The 18,749-nt window shown below is 46.8% G+C and overlaps 1 protein-coding gene across 7 annotated transcripts in view; it reads left to right on the top strand.

The window, feature by feature from the left end:
* Positions 1-18,749, top strand: part of DNM1 (dynamin 1) — a 66,947-nt gene that overhangs the window by 33,791 nt on the left and 14,407 nt on the right. For 3 of the 7 annotated variants that reach the window (XM_086763708.1, XM_086763701.1, XM_086763706.1), the window contains exons 10-15: positions 551-689; positions 5,363-5,449; positions 5,663-5,733; positions 6,180-6,231; positions 7,433-7,444; positions 8,698-8,811. In XM_086763708.1, coding sequence (XP_086619834.1) covers positions 551-689; positions 5,363-5,449; positions 5,663-5,733; positions 6,180-6,231; positions 7,433-7,444; positions 8,698-8,811 — 475 coding nt within the window. The remainder of the gene's footprint in view (positions 1-550; positions 690-5,362; positions 5,450-5,662; positions 5,734-6,179; positions 6,232-7,432; positions 7,445-8,697; positions 8,812-18,749) is intronic. The other 4 variants (XM_086763702.1, XM_086763704.1, XM_086763705.1 and 1 more) reach the window with 2 other exon arrangements.

Consider the following 18,749-nt stretch of genomic DNA (forward strand, 5'->3'; position numbering starts at 1 on the left):
GATGCAAGTGACAGACCTTTGCAAGTCTTAGTTTGGCTCCTGTTCGGGCTTACTGCAGCTGGAATAAGGAAACATGAAGGGGAGATAACTGTGGTAGGAAGGAAATGGGAATGCCTGAGACAAAGGGAAATGAGACATGGTGAGCCTCCAGGAAAAGAGGCAGTGGCTCACTGTGGCAAGCAGCTTTGTCTTAAAATCCAAAGAAGCTTTCCTTCAGGAAGAGATCACTTGATCCCTGGGGGGTTCCATCCATTCATCTTGCTCTTGACAGCTCACCATTTCACTGGCCCAGCTGCTCCTACCTCATTCCTCTGCCACTTCATTTGCCTGTAGACTCTCCTGATACTTGGCAGTGCACAGGCCCCATAGCAATGCTCACCTGGTTCAATAAACTAATGGAATGAACCAAAAATCTCACTTCTCATTTTGCCTTGTGTTTTCTCTCTTTTCCCTTTTCCTTCCTTCTCTTTTCTCCTCCTTCCTGCTCTTTCTCTGCTTCGCTTTCTTCTTCCTCCTCGTTGCTTCCTCCCACCCTGCCCCTGCCATGCAGAACGGGTCTCTTCACGCCTGACCTCGCTTTTGAAGCCATAGTGAAAAAGCAGGTGCAGAAGTTGAAGGAGCCGAGTCTGAAGTGTGTGGATATGGTAGTGAGTGAGCTCACATCCACCATCAGAAAGTGTAGCGAAAAGGTAAAGAAACAAAAAAAAATACAAAGAAAGGTCAACACCCGCCCCCTTCCCACACACTTCCATGCAGTTTCTCCGCACACATTTCCAGCAAACCTAGTGAGAGAAAACAGATATAAAGATGCATCTGAAGGAGAGCAGCAACCTGCAGGTGTAAGGGCAGTTTAAAAGCAGGCCAAGAGGAGTGGACGTCAGCTGATGGGCTCCTTAAGAATCGAACTGAGATCCAGTGGATTACTCTAGCAACCCTTTTCCTCTCTCTGGCTCGGTGACATTCACCTTAGCCTGGATCAAACCCTTTACAAGTCCCATTTGCTGTGCCACAGCCTGTGCATTTGGAACATCTTGTTTTTTCTGGGACTCCCTTAAAAATTCCAGATACCCTAGAAAAAGATTAAAAGCCAGAAAAAGACCTTGCATCCTCACAGCATGAGTGGTCTGCAGGTTTCATCTTGTCTGAAGAGCTGTGTTGAGCAGTAGCATATACAAAACAGCTGATTAAATTTGAGGTGCAAGATGTTCTGCAAGAAATAATCAGAGTCAAAGGATCACAATCCCAACAGGTTTGGGGAAAAGCTTTTCCAGGCATTACACCCTTTGCATCATTCTCCTGCTGATCCTCTCACTCCATGGGCTACGCTCAGTGGCAGGTAGTGTGGATGGTTTTCCTTGTGTGCTGTGAACCGCAGGAGACAAAGCGTTAGGCTGGCAGAGGGCAGCAGCAAGTGGAGAGGGAAACTTACCCTGAGTGCCAGGGAGGGTGTCAAATGCTGCTTAGAGGCTGGGGCAGGAGTGGGTTTGTCTCCCAGGCTGGCTTCCTCCAGGAGAGGGCACCACATGCCTCCGTTAAAAAAAAAAAAAAAAAGGCAGATGTGGCAATTACTGTTGAACTTAAAAGTGAGGGGCCAGAAACATGTCTGTGGCACAACGGAAGGATGTTCTGGAAACAAGGTTGGAATGAGCTGTTTCATGGCTTATTTTAGGGCTTGAAATTTACAATTCCCTTCTTCTGGGGTTACAGCCAGACTCACCAACACAGACACCTAAATTGGGGAGGAAGGGAAGATAGGAATTTGAGTTCAGAGTTAAGGTGAGAGCTGAGCTATGAGGTCTAGTTGTACTTAGGTGGAGGTGAGCTCTGTTCCTCTGTTAAGGAGACACCTTTGACGTGCTCCGAGCTCTGCCCAGTCTATTTCTTGCAGAGTCCTGCTGCTGCCAGATTGCTGTGGCAAGGCAGAGTAACTCCTTTCCAGCCTGTTTCTCTTGTAGGTTTTTATTTTGATGGGTTTAATTGCTTAAACTGTTTTTTGTATCTGGCTGGAGATGTCTGCTTTGGGTGGGGAGGGAGAAGGATCATGAAAACCCCAAGGGGGCTCAATGCCAATTTCTCTATTAGACCATGTCATTAGAGTGGCTGGATGCCCACTTGCTCTGTGGATTTTAATCTGTGTTATAGTGGAGGACCCTGTGAGGGTGTTCTAAAGTGATCCAACCAAGATCATCCTGTAAGGAAGGTGATAGTAGCAATGATGCTGTAGAAGACTAATGCTTGTAATAAAAGCCAGAGAGGCCAGGGAGGCAGATAAGAGATGCAGAATAACTGCCTGAATGAAAATACATAGTAATAGTACTGGAAAATAAAAGGAAGGCTTTAGTAATGCTTAAAGTCAATGTCTGCATGTAGTGAGACGGTTAATCTTGCCTGTATCTCCCTCTGAAAGAGGAGATATTGATCTTGCATGTGATAGCCCTAACTGCTTGACTGGACAAGAGCATGTGCTGTCAGGGGAGGCATCTGGAAAAGGCTGCTTTAGGACTGATGCTAACTGTAAGGTAGTACCCAGCCAGCTGTGGTGTGGTCTGATGCTGCCTTTCAGGTGACAAAAACCTTTAAACTCACTAGAAGTCCTGCAAGGCTTCTTGAAAGGAAGACTGCTTGGGCTAACACCTCTTGAATTAGCTTAACAGTCCTGTAGCCTTGGTTTGTTGGTGTCCTGAAGTATTGTATGTTATTGTTTGTGTGCTATCACAATTATTTCATTTCACCCCAGATGGTGTAGAAATCCTTGTGCAGTTGATAGAGCTGCATAGATGGAATAATGAGACTATCACTAAAGAACACAGAAGGCAGCAAACCCATCTGTTGTCTACAGAAGTACAGCTTTCCTCTCTGAAGAGATTTGCAATTGACTATCTCTTGGCTGTTAGACAAAGTTGAGGGTTGAAGAGAAGGTAGCCCTTAACAGCTGTTCTTTGACTGGCCTGATTCTGAGCTTCTTCCAGTTGGTTCAATGGAGAGTAGCTCCAAAATCAACAGAAAGTGGGTGAAAACATGTAAGCTCTTACATTTAGGAGCACAATGTTCTAGCTAGTGATTTTCCAAAAGCGGGAACCTTCTGTGCCAGACTGCACTGCAGCATCTCAAGTGCAGGAAGGTATTGCAAGTCAGCAGCTCATCAGCTAAAGGTTGATCTTGGTGTGCTGGCAAGGACTCCTGGAATCTGCAAAGAGGGGAACTAGGGAACATTGGGACAAATTGGTTTTCAAAGAGGGCTGTAAGCTTGTAGTTTGATTAAACAGGCAAATGCAGCTAAAACAGGATTGAAAACCCACTTGAGCTGGTACATGATCCCAGGCTGACAGACTTAACCCCTTGAAGGGTCACCTGCTCTCCTGTCTTTCAGAGTCATGGCATTTCTGGGTGCTGTTTGTACTGCTGGTGACACCTCCTTACCCCTCTGTGCCCTGTTGCATGTTCCCTGGTGGTGTGACGTCCTGTGCCTTGTCTGTATCCTCTTTCCGTGCCCACCCTTGCTTCTCCTGTGCATGCTTGGGGTTGGAAGCTCTTGCATGGAGACTGATGCTGCCAATTTATTTTTGCACATGAATGTTGCTGGATGACCTGGGTTCTGAATAAACCACAACTTTTTTTGTACTGTGTGCATTTGTACTGGTTGGGAGTGAGATGATGGGGGGAGGTTTGATGTGATTTGGGGTTTTTTGTTTGACTGTTGTGGTTGTTTTTTTTTAATTTGAAGCAAAGAAACTGAGACTTGCTTAGAGGTTTTCCAACTTCCTGTTTTTCTGTTTGATATAACTTGCCCATCTATCCTTTGCCAACCCCCCAAAGGAAACAGGAAGCTTTGCCTGTGTGTCTCTGAAGCAACCAGCTGCCTGAACCATAAAGATCATGGAGAACACGCAGTTTGTGCTTTCAAGACAAAGTGGTGGTGGGAAACATTAATTCCACTTGTTTTTTCTTGCTTCTGTAGGGTCATTAGTGTTGAAAACAAACCATACATTTGAAAATCAACAGTGTCAAACCTAGTCCTCAATTTCAGTTCCAAATTATTACAATTTGCATGACTGCAAGGGTGCCGAAAGGGTTTGAGACTGTTTGTAGTCAGATGTTGAGAATATTGTTGCTGGTTAGTGTGGGATCTGGTGTCCAGTAGTGACGCTGTACACTTTGAGTCAGTTCCTTCTGCCATACTATAGCTGCTTATATATACAGAACAAAAGGCAAAATCAGCTTAAGAAGTTCTCATGTAAACTGGGAGAATAGAAGAGAATGCAGTACAGATCATAGGCAAATGAGATTTCTCTTTTTTTTTTATACCCCCCCTTGAGGGGGTATAAAAGACTGATATTAGGAGGTGCTTTTTGATGTTAGTCAAATTGAAGGTAACATTAACAAAAAAAAATGGGGGAAATTATTTCACAGGGGATAGGCAAAGTGGGGAAGAAAGGGATAGATCCTGAGTCTGGAGGATTAATTTCATTTGATTGTGTGGGGCTTGACCCGAGAAGTATAGTTACTACTGTGGAAGTCACCAGAGGCTTATGAATCTTGGCAAGTAGGTAGGTGCTGTGTGAAACCCAGAGGGCTTTAAGGGTGCTGATTTTGGAAGTATTTCTCATGTGTGATCTCTGTAGTTGCTCTTCTTTTGAACCACAGCTGGTAAAGTCCTCCTACATCTCTGTCTGGGCAGGAAAGGATTCCCTCCTCAGTAATGTGACAAAGCGTGATGTAGGTGTGATGTGAATATAGACCTCAGCTGTGTAATCCTGCCCTGGCACAGGTGGAGAGCAGGTAGAAGCAGCTGGATGCCCAGAGCACAGTGTTTCTTGAAGACACATACCCCTGAGTTGGTCAGATCGTGTCTACTTGCAGATGTTGGAGAGGGCTAGATGCTTTCACGTAGTGCCTCAGCACATGAGGATTGAAATACACTTCACTTCCCAGGTAGACTTCCCACAGGATTTAGCAGGTTGTAGCAACATGCCATTCACATACTGAATGCTGAAGATCTAGAGAAATTGTACACTTTAATGGGAAAAACCCAACAAGCAATAAATAGAGTATTTATTGGGATTTGTCAAGAGCCTCATGCTAGGAAGAATTTGGTGGGTTTGGAGCAGGTCTCTGGTGAGGCAGAAAGGTTGCTGCAAGAGTGAAAAGGGCTTTTCTCTGAAGCCCAAAGCAAGAGGGAATGAAGTTTGCCCCTGGCACACCTGCAGGAACTTGGAAAAATCTGTCTGCAAGTCCAGCTTTCTAGAACTTCCCTTGAAAATATCTGATTGCAGGGTGTATGTATGCATGCATACGTGTGGGGGCCTGCACCCCCGCTTTGTACCTCCCTTTCCCATGTGCACGTGTTTTCTCTCTCCTGCAGCTCAGCCAGTACCCTCATCTGCGTGAGGAGATGGAGAGGATTGTTACTACTCACATCCGTGAGAGAGAAGGCAGGACCAAAGATCAGGTAGGGGATCAGGAGCATGTGTAGGAGGGGAGACTGGGTGGAGCGGGGGACATCTTTGAAGGGACAGTCTAGGCTAGAGGGGCCCAAGCCAAGAGGTGTCTGGCTGCAGAGGGCTGATCAGATGAACAATGTGCAGGGCTCTGTCTGCCCCTGACTACTAGCACTGTCAATCACTAACGTCTGTCTTGCTTTGTCTGTGCCTCTGTTTGGCAGGTCATGCTTCTAATAGACATCGAGCTGGCTTACATGAACACAAACCATGAGGATTTTATTGGCTTTGCCAAGTAAGCACCCACATCCTATTGCCGCCTCTTCTCTGCATGTGTTTCCTGTGGCTCTGTCCTATAGCTGCTCCAGTAAATGGGTTGCAGAGGCCCTGGTGCAGATGCTGTGGTTCCGAAGTATGGTGCAGCTCTCCATATGGCTTGTTTTTCAGTGGCTCTGTATTGCAAGGCTGGGGAGGAGAACAGGGGTCTGCAGAAGGGCAAGTTAGAGTATTAGGGTTGTGTTGAGGGGCAGGGAAAGATCTGCTCTGTGGGGGTTTAGTGACCCAAATATGGTTCAGGTGGGAGTGAGAAGATGAGTAGACCAGGAAAAGCATTGGTTTATCAAGGCTTGGAAGCCAATGGTGAGGGGCATGAACTCACTGTAGCAGCTATCTGATGGAAGCGGGATTCGGGTGATTGAGAAGAATCTGAGGGGTTTTGACTGTCTCTGCTGTTGTTTGCAGTGCTCAGCAGAGGAGCAGCCAGATGAGCAAGAAGAAAGCAGCTGGCAACCAGGTAGGCCAAGTTCCATCTCCTTCACTGCTGCAAGAAGGACATGTTTGCTACCTGGAAGCTACCAGGTGGACAAGTGCTGCATTGGATGCAGCAGCATTTGAAGGTTTTTGGTTTTTTGTTGTTGGTTTTTTTTTTTTACTCAAACTCTGTTTATACCTAGAGCATAGTGTGTTTAGGCTCACTGCAGTCAGGAAGAACTGAGCGTGTAGCAGCAATGGAGGAAACATGTTGTAAGGGAAATAGATGCTTGATAATCAAGATCTGGTCTTGCTTTTCTGGTAGAAATCCCTATTAATGTTGTGTAAATCCCTGTTTGTTCAGGCCCTTCAGTAGCTGTGCTAACTCTTCTGCTGAGGTGAGGGGTACAGAACAATAATTGTCTTTTGTAGTTGTCCTTCCCGTCGATGGTATCCCCTTTCTGGAAAGGGATTTCAAGAGAGTTTGTGGACTCTCTTCTAGAAACTTCACTGGAAGTACTTAAACCTCTGTACAGGAGACAAAGGGTGATTATAGCCATGGTTACACTGGGTATGTATGAGAACACACTCATGGGAGAAGACAACAGCGGAGGGCAGGAGTTCCCTTATTTGCAGGAACTGTAAGGAGTGTACACACAATTAAAAAATGGCTAATGACGCTTTCTCCCAGATTTGTTGGGAATGTGGCAAGGCTATCTGGGTTAGATGTTGTAGAAACAAAGCCTCATAAGCAGCTTCACAGAGAACGGAAGCAAATGCTTTTGCTTAGTCTTTTTAAAGACATTGACTCCTGACATCCATCCTCTTTGTAACATGTTTGACCACCTTTCCCTGCACATAAACATGCAGACTGTGTCAGGACTGTTGGCAGGCAGGTAGGTCAGCAGGTTGGGCTGGCCAGCCATCCATTTCATGGGATCTCAGAGCAGCTGTAGGGAACCTCATCCTCCACAGCATGCCTCACAGAAGAGCTGAGCGTAAGAAAGCGCAAAGGGCAAACTCTGGATCTACCTGTAAAGCGCTTTGGCTTTCCCATTAGCAGACTTTATTTTGGGATGGGGGTTGCTTTTGTTAACACCTGGGGTAAAAGATTTGTTACCAGCTTCCAATTTTATTTTTGAGCCTCTCTTCTCCTGCTCCAGCTTTCCTAGTAACAATCTCTCCTCTCTTTGCTCCTCTCCTGCTCTCTGCTCTGCTGCTGTTGCTATGGTTCCCCTTTGCAGGATGAGATCCTGGTGAGTAGAAGGCCACTCAGCAGGGTGTGCTAATGAACATTAATGTTGCATCTGGGAAGGCAAGAACAGTGCACAGACAAATTATTCCCTCTGCTGCTGAATGAGGAGAGGAGGGCAGCTGGCACTAGACACAGGTGAAGCAAAATGAGGTGTAAAGGCAGTATGTTGAGGAAAAATTCAGAATTGCTGGTACATCTTGTGAGTGGGTGGAGATAAAAAGCAGTAAGCCAAAGATGTGTGGTTTTGTTTCACTGCCCCCTCCTGTCCACAGAGAGAATAGGACTAGCTCGAGCTTAACGGTAGGCATCAGATGAAGATCCAATGCTCCTACGTTTACCTTTATAGGGTAAATTGACAAGTGAAAGGATTGTGTACCTCTGTGGTAGGCTGCTCACACAGTGCAGTTTGCCAATATCCAGTGCAGTCGCACGGGTCTTCAATGCCAGGTTGTTTTCAGCAAGCATATCCATACAACAAGGTTACATGCACATAATGCATGCAGATGTTTTTGGGTCTTAACAGTGTAGTAAGACATATAAAAGCTAATGCATTTAAGCTGATGCATACTTGCATTTGATTACTGCATGTGTGAGGCTCTTAAACCAGCATTTGGTGAATTAGAGTTCCCTATATGTTAATAGCCTGGCTTCTTTACAGACTAAACTTAAAGGAACTTGTTTTGCCCAAAATTAATATGATGATTCAAATACCCGGGTATGCTGAAGTCCAGGGTACTAATTCCAGATGCACCATTTTGTTCTGTTATACTTAGTGTCTCCTTTTTACTAAACTCAATTCTTTCTGGGTTGCTTCTCTTCTTGAACTGGTTCCCCTCACCTCTGAGTTGGGTGAAGCACTCCACACGTTCAGTGCACCAAAAGGTGTGCTGGTGTCTTGGTTTTCTCTAGGCATGGCCTCTTCTGGGTGTGTTGCTGTGATCTGGTGCTTGTAGGTTGTGCCAGTGTCCAAGGGGCTCTCGATGCAGTTCTTCCTGCATCTTTCCTTTTGGCAGAGAGTATAATGAACAGCACTGCCAGGCTCCTTCCTGCGTCCTTTTTATACTATTCCTGGCCCTTTCGAGGCAAAGACCTTTGCTGGCCAATTGAGTGGGGGGCTCTTCTGGCAGCAGCAGAGAGCACAGTGTTCCTTGTCTTTCCATACAACTCTGTAGGAAATACCCTCTGATCTTTCCTCTGTTGTCTAAGGCCAGGCTTTTAGGGTCCTTGTAACGCTTGCTGCTTCCACCCCCTTAGGTCATCCGAAAGGGCTGGCTCACCATCAACAACATTGGGATCATGAAGGGTGGCTCCAAGGAGTATTGGTTTGTCCTGACAGCAGAGAACCTCTCCTGGTACAAGGATGATGAGGTGAGTAGCTCAACTCTGCAACTTGAGTCTCAAGCATCTACTAAGGATAAGGCTTTTGGTTCACTGGGTGTTGCAGATACATCTTCTGAGTACTGTCTGCAGCTTTTGACACAAGCTGACACAATCCTTGGGCCAGGTTCCCTGTGGTTTCAGCACTGCTGAGCATTTCTGAATTGATGTGAACATGGCTTTTGTGACGCACAAGGAGTAACGTCTATGCTTGAAGCCCTGGCTCAGCAGGAAGCTGTCAGACACTTGGAATGAGTTTGACCTTTATTTGTCTAGCTGTGGCAGCTGTGATCAAGGGTGTGATGGGTTAGTTCCAAGATTTGAACTTTTTGGTATTTGTGGGGCAGTCATGGTGAGTTTCCTGAAGGAGTATAGCAGAGGTTTTCATGTATCTCTGCTGGTCACAAGAAAAAAAATCTCCTTTCTCAGCATAGCAACAGGAGCTGTGGACCTGAAGCTGCAGCTCAGGTGCTGATTCCTTCTGACTTTGAGTAAATTACTTAACCTCTCCAGAATTCAGTTTTTAAACTTGTAAAGCAGGAATGTCTTTCTTTAATATTAGTATGTTGAACATGCCAGTTAATGCATTATTTGTAATTGTTTGAATTGTGAATTGTCAAAAGTACAGTGATGTGTGCAATATCACTGATAGGAACATGGACCTACTCTGTAGAGTTGCTTGAAAATCTTGAATATTAGGAATTCTGGCAATGTGCTGTGGTGTCTTTCTGCTTCAGTGGGAAGTGATATAAGCAGACAGAATTGTCCCAGCTGAAATTGTCATTGTCAACATTATGTTGCTTCCTCTGCAAGACAAAGGTAGATAATCGTCTTTTCTGATTGCTTTGAAAAGAGAGAATGGCTGAATGGTTTTGGTAAGGACGTGATTTAAGGGTTAGCCCCGCTCAGTGTGCTGGGGGACGGAAAATGTCTGGTATGATGTAGTCGTGCATTCTAAGTTGATCAGGGTTTCTGATTGCAAATACAGAAACTGCTCTGCTTCTTACTCTGTTTGTGTCCCCCAGGTGTTGTGAGGCATGCAGTGGTGTGTCTGGGAGCTGCAGCGAGGCCTGGCTTCTTGTCTAGTCTGTATCAGTGGGCCTGTTTCATTCTCAGCAGGTGGAAATGATGATAAATATGGTGATGAATCAGCCTCTAAGTATTGTTTTCTGCATGGAGCCTGCTGCTGTGCTGCTATGGATGAGCAGGCAGCAGTTTCCTAATTAAAAAACTAGGCACTGAAATGTGTTTTGCTAAATCGCCATGTCTCGTAGTGCTGTAAGACCCCTGCTCTTTGTGTTCAGAGTTGCTTGGGGACGCTTCACTTTCCTGTAGGTTGCCTATGGAGGTTGAGTGCTTATAAACATCAAGTAGTTTAATCAAAGCCAGCTGCTACATCTGTATTACAGAGATGATCAGAACTCCCTGCTCTTCCTGGGAGAGTGGGAGGGAGGGCTGCAGTGGGGATGTGTAAGCTGTTGATAGATTCCAGTTGCCTGAGACAGGAATTGGACCTCCCTTCCCTCCTCAGGGAGGGCAGCCTTGGGGGTCAATAGCAACTGGAGGTCTGCACTACCTGCCTTCTGCATAGCAAGAGGTAGAGCTGCCTAATGAAAGCAGTTTCCTGACAGCCTTGGTCCCTTAAACACAGGAGATCCAGTGCTGATGAGGTCTGAGCAGCCTCTGAGAAAAGAACCTTTGTCTTCAACTGAGTGGGAGCAGGGGTGAAAGGGAAGCATATTTTTACTTGCTTCCTCCCCATGTTCAACTCCTTGATCACTGGCTGCTGTGAGGGAGAAAGGCAGTGACTTCCACCTAGACTTTGCAGTTGAGACAGGCTAAAAGTCTGTCTTTTTGAGTGGCAGCTTGCAGAGCCTTGAGCATGGGGATTCCCACCCCAGACCTCAGTCCTGCACAGAGCTGGCTCCATCCTGAGGAGCTGTCTGCAGTGTGTGGTCCTCTGTCAGACAGTTATCTTTGCATGTCTGTCCCAGAGTTCTTTTCCACCGATTCAGGAGGGCTTGTCCTCTGCAGCTCCTGAAATGTTCTTATGTGTTTTTAAAGGCTGTACACTGATTTTTCTTCACTTAAGCTCTGGGAGGAAGGGAGAAGCTTTATCTGCCCCACCCTGCACTTCTGTGGGCTCTCTTATCCCAGTTCCCCTGTGCTCTGGCAGCCATCCAGAGGGAACGAGGAGGCAGCTGAATCTGTCTTCTGCAGATGGAAATACTGGTGGTGGAGCTGTGGGTGGCGATGGGGGAAGGAGCAGAGTGAGGTGGTGTGCAGTTGGGGCAGGGTGAAGGCTATGCTAGCACCTCTGGAGCTGGGGGAAGTGGGGGCACGGCTTCTCCCTGCCCTGTCTTGCAAGCCAGGACTCAGAGTCTGCAGAATGAAAACATCTGGACCCCATTAGTGAAATACCAGTCTTTCCGCAATGCTGGCTTGTTTTTCCTCTGCCTCTGAAGAAAGGAACTGAAACTTAAAATGTCTTAAAGGGCCCGGCGTTACATGTTAGCAGGGACATATGGCTGTTGGTGCTCTGGAGGGGCCTGAAGGAGTGTGCTGGGGAATAGGAGGGGAAGGAAAGTGCAGGCCAGGCGGGGGTGGAAAGCTGGCTCCCCACTCTGCCTTGCTGCCAAGAGCATGTGTGTGTGCTCCTGGGCTCTGTTTTTCTTCCTGTCTCCTTTCAATGAGTCAAACACTGGCCCCACAGAAAGCTGGCCTCCCAAGACTGGGAGACCCTTCTGAGGTACCTGCACCTCCTGAACCCTGTGGGATTATGCTGCAGGCCAGCAGTGGGAGGGAGAGCCGGGGAGGAGCCTGCTCTGGCAATATAGGGTGAGATCTCCTTGCTCAGGGAGGCCACAGTGTCCCCAGGGCTGGAGCAGCAGCACAGCACGCTGTCTTAACTGCTCAGCAAGCACCACAGTGGGCACGATACAAGAACTTGATTGGAATAGTCCTTCTGCCTGAATCCCTTAGGAATGTACCATACCCACTCCCTGCAGGCCTTTCCCTCCTGCTGGAAAAAAAGGGTCTGTGAGGTGGGCCAGAGCTGCTGGTGATGGGGACCTTGAAGGCAAGACGCAATGAGCGCTGTGCTTAGTGGTTCCTATTAAAGCTTACTGCCTGCTGGGGGGGACCCCTGCTCTGCAAAGGTGGCTGTTTCTGCTGGAGTGCCTGTGACTGTGTGCTGGAGCGTTTGCACAGCTGGGTAGATGGATATATCTGCTGTTTCCTTTGGGAATTTGTGTGAATGTACACTACAGATGGGACCTTCTGTCCTTACTCAGGTAAATCATGTACTAGAAATTTGGGGCTCGTAAGAACAGGTGACTACCTGAGAAGAATATGGCCTGCCTTGCTTGTGTGAAAGTATTCATGTGGGGCATGCAGTGTCAGTGCATTTAACCCCTCTGTGTGTACAGGAGGGGTGGGTGCAGAGTTTTAGGTACTTTCAGGTTGGAGGGGGAGTGCTTCATATTCTTTATGCATCATATAGATTCCTGCTGCTTGAGCTTTTTCTGTCTTTGTGCCTTCTCTTTTGCTTGAAGCGAAGGTGTTCTCCCCTGTCCTGGGGAAAATGTGACCTTACTGACAGTCACTGGATAGCTGCTTGTTCTGTACCTGTCAATGTTTTGTACCCAATTGTAGTTTAAAAATAAATACATGGATCAATACTGAGATTGTTCCCCCACTGCACACGCATGCACTCCCCCTTGTTCTTCCCCTCCCACCCTGCCCCCCAAACAGTCTGTGTCCTTGAGGCCCAGCTCAGCTGGTAGAAATCCTTATCTTTGCTCTGATGCCCACAAGTCATCAGAACCTTGCTGTGATGGCTCCGGCTGCAGCCACCTTTTTCATCTAGGTTGTTTAAAGACCATAGGAGCAGGTCTGCTCGGAGCTTCTTCCTCTCCTGCTCTCACACTGCTCTCAGGTGCTCTCTGGAACATTTCCTTCCCTTTACATCCTCTGTTGAGCTCTTTCATCCATTCACTCATCTATTTTCACAAGCACATGTCTTCTCATAGATAATATCATACGCAGTCTTAATCAGTTCTCGCTTTACTTTCACTCACTGTTTCTCTTTTCTTTTCCAGACAAACATCAAAGCAAATGCAACTTCCAGAGCATCCAAACCTCCAACTCTCAATCCTTTGTGTGTTTTTCTTTATATTAATGACCAACATTCTTTGTGATGTGAAATCCCTTTTCTCCAGTCACCTTTCTGTGCGTGATCCTGCCTTCTCAGGTAGCAGAGCTCAGTGCAGTTGTAACTCTGCCAGGCCTGTGTGTCTATCTCTGCATTTTACGGCAAAATTTAGCACATGAAACATAAGCCATCCTGAACACAGCTACCCCGGGACAAGTGCATGAAGCTGAAAGAAGTTAAGGAGATGAGAGAGATGGAGGAGGAATAAGAGAGTTGTGAGTAGCTGGTGAACAGGGAGGTAAAAGTCATCAAGCATGGTTCCAAAGGGTTGTATCCTCCCAGGCTGAGGGATGAGTAAGCTTTGCATGCAGCTATCCCTGCACCCTCTCCAAGCATCTCCCTGTGCCATGCAGGTGTTGCCGTCCCCGTGCAGCACTGGCAGTGTGTGGTGTATCCCAGCACAGCCTAACCAATGTGCAGACTACTGTACAATCTCGTAGTCCTGAACAGGTAGTCTGAACACTGGGCAGACGGAGTGGAGCCTCTGTGATCTGCTTTCCGGTTATCAGCAGCTCATTAGTCCTTTCCTCTCCCTGTTTTTGGGATGGTCTTTTGGGGGCAGAGATGGGGTGAAAAAATTCCAAGTCCTGATTTGAAGAAGCATCTTTCTCTGGCAGCTGGGAAGAAGAAATGTTGCCCTCTGCATGTTTCCAGTTTGGAGCAAGCTTCTGAGCTCCTTCCTCTTCCAGTGCTGGTATCAGGCTGGTACCTGGTTTCCCTCTGGGCTATGCTGCACCTTTTTAGAAAGAGGAGAAAAACAAAGCAAAACAAACCATCAGTTACTGCTGTTTGAGGAGGAAATGCTGTGAAGTTTTGGCTGTCACCCAGGTGTGCAATGCTCATTGCTTCATTCAACTCCTCTTCTTCCCTGTGGAGCTCTGTGGGACGATTCCCAGGCCCCACGCACCCTCATCTCCTCCTGTCCTGTAGATCAGCTGTTTGCCTGGGGTCCGGAGCGAAGCTCAAACAGGACCAGCCTTTGCCTCCAAGTCCTCAGAAGGGTCCTTTGACCCACCTTGGCCAGTTGCCTTTGCAGCTCACCTCCGGCTACTGCAGGAGCAATCCGCATCCCCTCTTTTTCTCCCCCCACGATGTCTGGCATTGCTGAGCTTCCCTCCCTCTTCTGATTTTTAGCTCCCTCCCTTCTTGCTTCCCTTCTGTCCTTCTGCCTCACTTGACGTGGCAGTGGAAAGCTAACTAGACTCGAGGGAGGAGCTTGCTGGGTGCTGGGAAGGCCGGAGGTTGGCAGGAAGTGAGCCGGCTGCGGATGGGGTTGCGAGGGGGGAAAGGGAAGGTTCCCTACCCCGCGTGGAAAGTTGAGGAATGCTGTCGCTTTGTGGCGCTTGGCTCCCATGTAACGATTCCAGATGTTCGCCCTAGCCCGTGCGGTTTGCTCCCTGTCTCCCTGGTGCTGCAGGGATAAAGAGGGCTTTATGTACACCGCAAGCCTCCCTTCCAGGATCCCCTTCTCATCTGTGCATGCTGGTTAAGATTTGTGGCCAAAACCACGAACAGCCAGAACTCCCCCTTTGCCTCTAACCATGCCCTGGGGAAGGGTGACCAACCCTCTCCTTTTCCCAGAGGTGTGCAACGCCTTGCATGTGTGTTGTGCGCTCTGCCTCATCAAAGAAAGTCCCGTACACGGGGATGGTTGATCCCTGCCCTGCACAGGTGTAGGAAGAAACGCGTGCCTGTCCTTTGTAAAGGCTGGTGGGCATTGCTGTGACCATAGAGAGATCACGACAGCGGAGTCTTGGCTGTTGTAGCCTCTCTGAAGCTACTGCGTGTCTGCCTGTGCTTTCTCATACACCCTGTGATGGCTTCTTAGGCTTGCACTCAGCTGCATGTTTAAACCTGCACGTTATTTCAGCTGATGTAAAGGCTTTACTTCTGTGCGGGTGTGTTGATTACCATTGCTGTGCTTACTAAGCCAACAGTAATGGCTGTGATTAATCACATGAGGCCAGGCCTAGTGTCTGCAGAGCTTTTGATCTAAATCAGCTTAAAATCTTAGGATGTGTTGTTTAAGTTAAACCAGTGCAGCTTTCTAATGTAAACAAGCAGTGATCGTAGTGTCCAGGAAATTACATATTCTGAGAGGAAAAGTGATGTGATGCAGGTGGGCTGTGTTTTGGAAAGATGGTCTTGAGATGCATATATGTTGTGGGGTGACTAGGGCATCCTGGAGGAATCATAGCTTGGAAAGGCAGCTCTTCTAAGGTGCATTTTCTTTGCAAAGACAAGGAGCAGAAAGCAGTTGGTAAAGTCTTGTTTGGGGGGGTGGTTCAACTTTAAATGCTCAACTAACTTGCTTTCAAATACTCCAGACTGGTTTTTGGAGAATTCTTCCTAATAATCTTGTAATGCGCATGTATTCATGCGGTGCGTTTATGATCAATTATGATGTTAATGTTTTTTCCATTTGAGTAGAGTTGTTGTTATTACAGGAGTTCCCAAAACATCATGCATGCGTTCAACACAAATGATTTGACTGAAACCCCAGTCATCTCTGGGGCAGGTTTGTTTATCCATAGTGTTTTGTCTTACAAGAAGGAAAGGAGATTAAGAGGTTTAAGCAAGATGAATTTCTCCTAATTTCACACAGCCACCAGTTAAAACAACGGTAATGCTCTTTCTCCCATATACACAGATCCTTGTCTCTGTGCGAATTGAGGTGTTTGTCTTAACAGCTACAGGGAAACCTTTAATTAGTTTATTTGTGCTCCAGACACAAACTGAGACCTAATAATTCTGCCAATTACTTTCTTGTACTGCGAGTGCCAATTTCCAACCTTAGGGGAGCCCACACATGCATCTGTCAGCTTAATTTCACATGTACCCAAGAGCAGGAAAATTGAACTTGCTGTTGAGGCAGTCCAGTTAAATGGAGGAAATGCTTTGAGTCAGGCTGGCTTGCTGCCTGCTCAATTTTCTGAACTTCTTGTAGGTTATTACCTACAGGATAGCAAAATATAATTCAGATGATAGTGCAAACCCTTGCTGTCTCTGGCCAAAACCAATCTCTAGAATTTAGCCACAATAAAGAGTTATATAGCCACAACAAGGATGTTGCAACATCAGGCTACAACTGCAGCATCCCTTTTTTTTCCTTGTAGCTGTTGTGCTTCACACCCCGCAACTGGAAAGGCTAATGGATCCTGGTCTCCTTTTTAGCCATGTGTATTTTCTTTCTTTGGTAGATGCAAAGTACAGAGCCATATGGCTGTATCTGCACTATGCTGGGGGCGAGGATAATCCTCTGGCACTTATCCTGCCTCTGCAAGTAGCTTGCAGCGTTTCTTTCTGCAGTTCTCCATGCAGGCAGTGTGATGCCCGTTTGGAGCAGCAGCCCTGATCAGAGGTAGCCAGCCCTGTGCCTGCAACGTTCCCTAGCCAACCCCGAGCATCCGTGACCTCTTTTGTACAGCCAGTCTGAGTGCTTCTGCCGCTTCACTACCTCTCCTTGGCCTCATGGCTCTACAGATTAACCCACAGCCAAAGTGCACATTTTACATAACATACTCTGCTGCTGAGAGAGAGTTTTGCCTGGTTTTGTTGGGTTTTTTCTTCTTTTGGACAAGGGGAGATATGAGCAACATAAGCCTCTTGGGATGAGACCAAGGGCTTTGAATATAGCATTTCATAAACTGAACTACTTTCCCATTTCTGTCTGTGCTGGCTCTTCTGTCTCTTCCCCCCCTCAAAGTCTGGAAAGCTAGAGAGAGAAGCCCTTTTCCCCTCTTGGCCAGGATGCTATTCAGCCGTAGCGCGTACTGCCAGATTGCTAACATATGGGCAGAGGGCTCAGCCAAAGTTTTGAGAGGCTCAGCCCTTGGCAGCTCATTCCACACTTTCCTGTCTCTCCATTCAGGAAATGAAGTCAGAGTGTTGATATAAAACAGGCTGGGTTGAAAACTGAGAAGCTGGAAAAGAGACTGAAGTCGGGGGACTGGGAGGGGGGAGGTGTGGGGAGATGGAGAGCGGCAGGGGCTCGCTGCAGTGTGCGTTGCACCGCAGCGTGTGTGGGTTGGGGGGTTCTTGCTTTGTGCCGGTCTCCTCCATTTGATTGCTCGTGCTACCTCAGAGTTGGAGGACTGATGTTTTGCGCTGGCAGATATAAGCGTCTTTCCTCTGGCGTATGGAAAGGTCAGCGTGCAGAGATAGCGTTGTCTTGGATCGCACGGCACCATTTATGCGAGAGCTTGGAAGGGGTGAAAGTTGAAACTCTGGCAAAGAGCACGTATTTCCATGTCTGGGACACGGGATTCCCTTACCTCTTGACTCTTTTCCTGAAGAATGACTCCATTGCTAAATTTCTATGGAATTAATGTGGTTCTAATGCAAAATTATTTTTCTCAGACAGCTTTAGTGTCAGGTTTTTTTTTGTGGTGGGTTTTTTTTTTTTTTACTAGCCTAGAAACTGGGATGGATGCAGGGAGTTCCAGTTAAGTGAGACTGCAGTGGGAATGGTCTGTCTTGCCTAGGGACTTAGCAGTTCGAGTCCTTCACTCCTAGGTCACTAAACCAGTTCAACCTAAACCAGCACCTCTAATCTAGACTGATCCACAACACTAAAAAAATCCAGGGAAACTCTCTTGTAAGAGCTCTGCTGCTTTCATAGCCTGGCATCTTTGAGAGAGAATGGAGAGTTTGGCAGCTGCCCAGGTGATCTCCTGTACTTTTGAGATGCTGGCTTCTGGGATATTTTTGTTGCATAAATTCTGTTACAGACTGGTATAGTTTGATCTTTGGGGTATCTCTGAACTATGTAGTATCTGGTATCCTTAGCAAACTCAAATCAACTTAACTGAAGCTTAAGAGGATTTTTGGCTGGACTTGCCATCCTCTGGGTGTTTGAGCTCAGCAGCTTTGTTCTCCTTATCTGCTGCTCTGCCCTACCCCTCTTTTCTAGCTAGCTCTTCTCACTGACCATCTTTGTTTTCCATTCTTGTTTCCCCTGAGAGCAATCATGTTTTGTTTTTTTCCAGCCAAGAAAAGTCTATGAACACATAAGATGCTCACAAGGGGATAGTCACACATGCATGCTTGCACACAAAAGTATCCTCTCTTGCTATTTGAGTCTTGGATAGCTGCGTTCTGCCTTTTGGAGACCAGTGTGATGGCTCCCTCTCTTGTTGTGTTGGGGTATCATACCCAGCTGGAACAGGATGTTCCAAATGGAGACCCTAAATTAAGATTAAGTTTGTTAGTTGAAAGATGATACCTAGGGTCAAAAATGTTGAGGTTGGTTTTTTGGATGCCTTCTTCTGTGTTTAGCTGGAGAGGTCTCATAAGAACCAGACTGGAGGGTTGTGGGTGCAGTTACCCTGAAAAACGGGTCCCTTAAAGCTCTCTGAGCTCACTGAAATTTCAGACTCTGGTTTTTCATGTTCACAAAGCAGTAAAGTGCCCATATTGCTGGAGCTTCTAATCATTCAGAGCATGAGGTTTTCATTAATGAGCATAGTTACTTGATTTTTTTCAACATAGGAGGCCTTCAGGTAACCTTACAGCAACTCGTAATATTGTAGCCAGACCTGCTCTTTGGTCTTCTGGTGCGTATTTATTATTGCATAATGCATGTGATCCACATTTATAATTAATTAAATACTTTATTGGTTACTGTGAACCTTTAAGAGTGTAGGACAGTGATAGGATGAAGTGAGAAAATCAGCTCTCCTGAAAACGTGAATTTAAGTTGATATAGGCCGTAACT

This window comes from Chlamydotis macqueenii, chromosome 20 (assembly GCF_036417535.1).
Source record: "Chlamydotis macqueenii isolate bChlMac1 chromosome 20, bChlMac1.mat, whole genome shotgun sequence".
NCBI classification, from domain to species: domain Eukaryota; kingdom Metazoa; phylum Chordata; class Aves; order Otidiformes; family Otididae; genus Chlamydotis; species Chlamydotis macqueenii.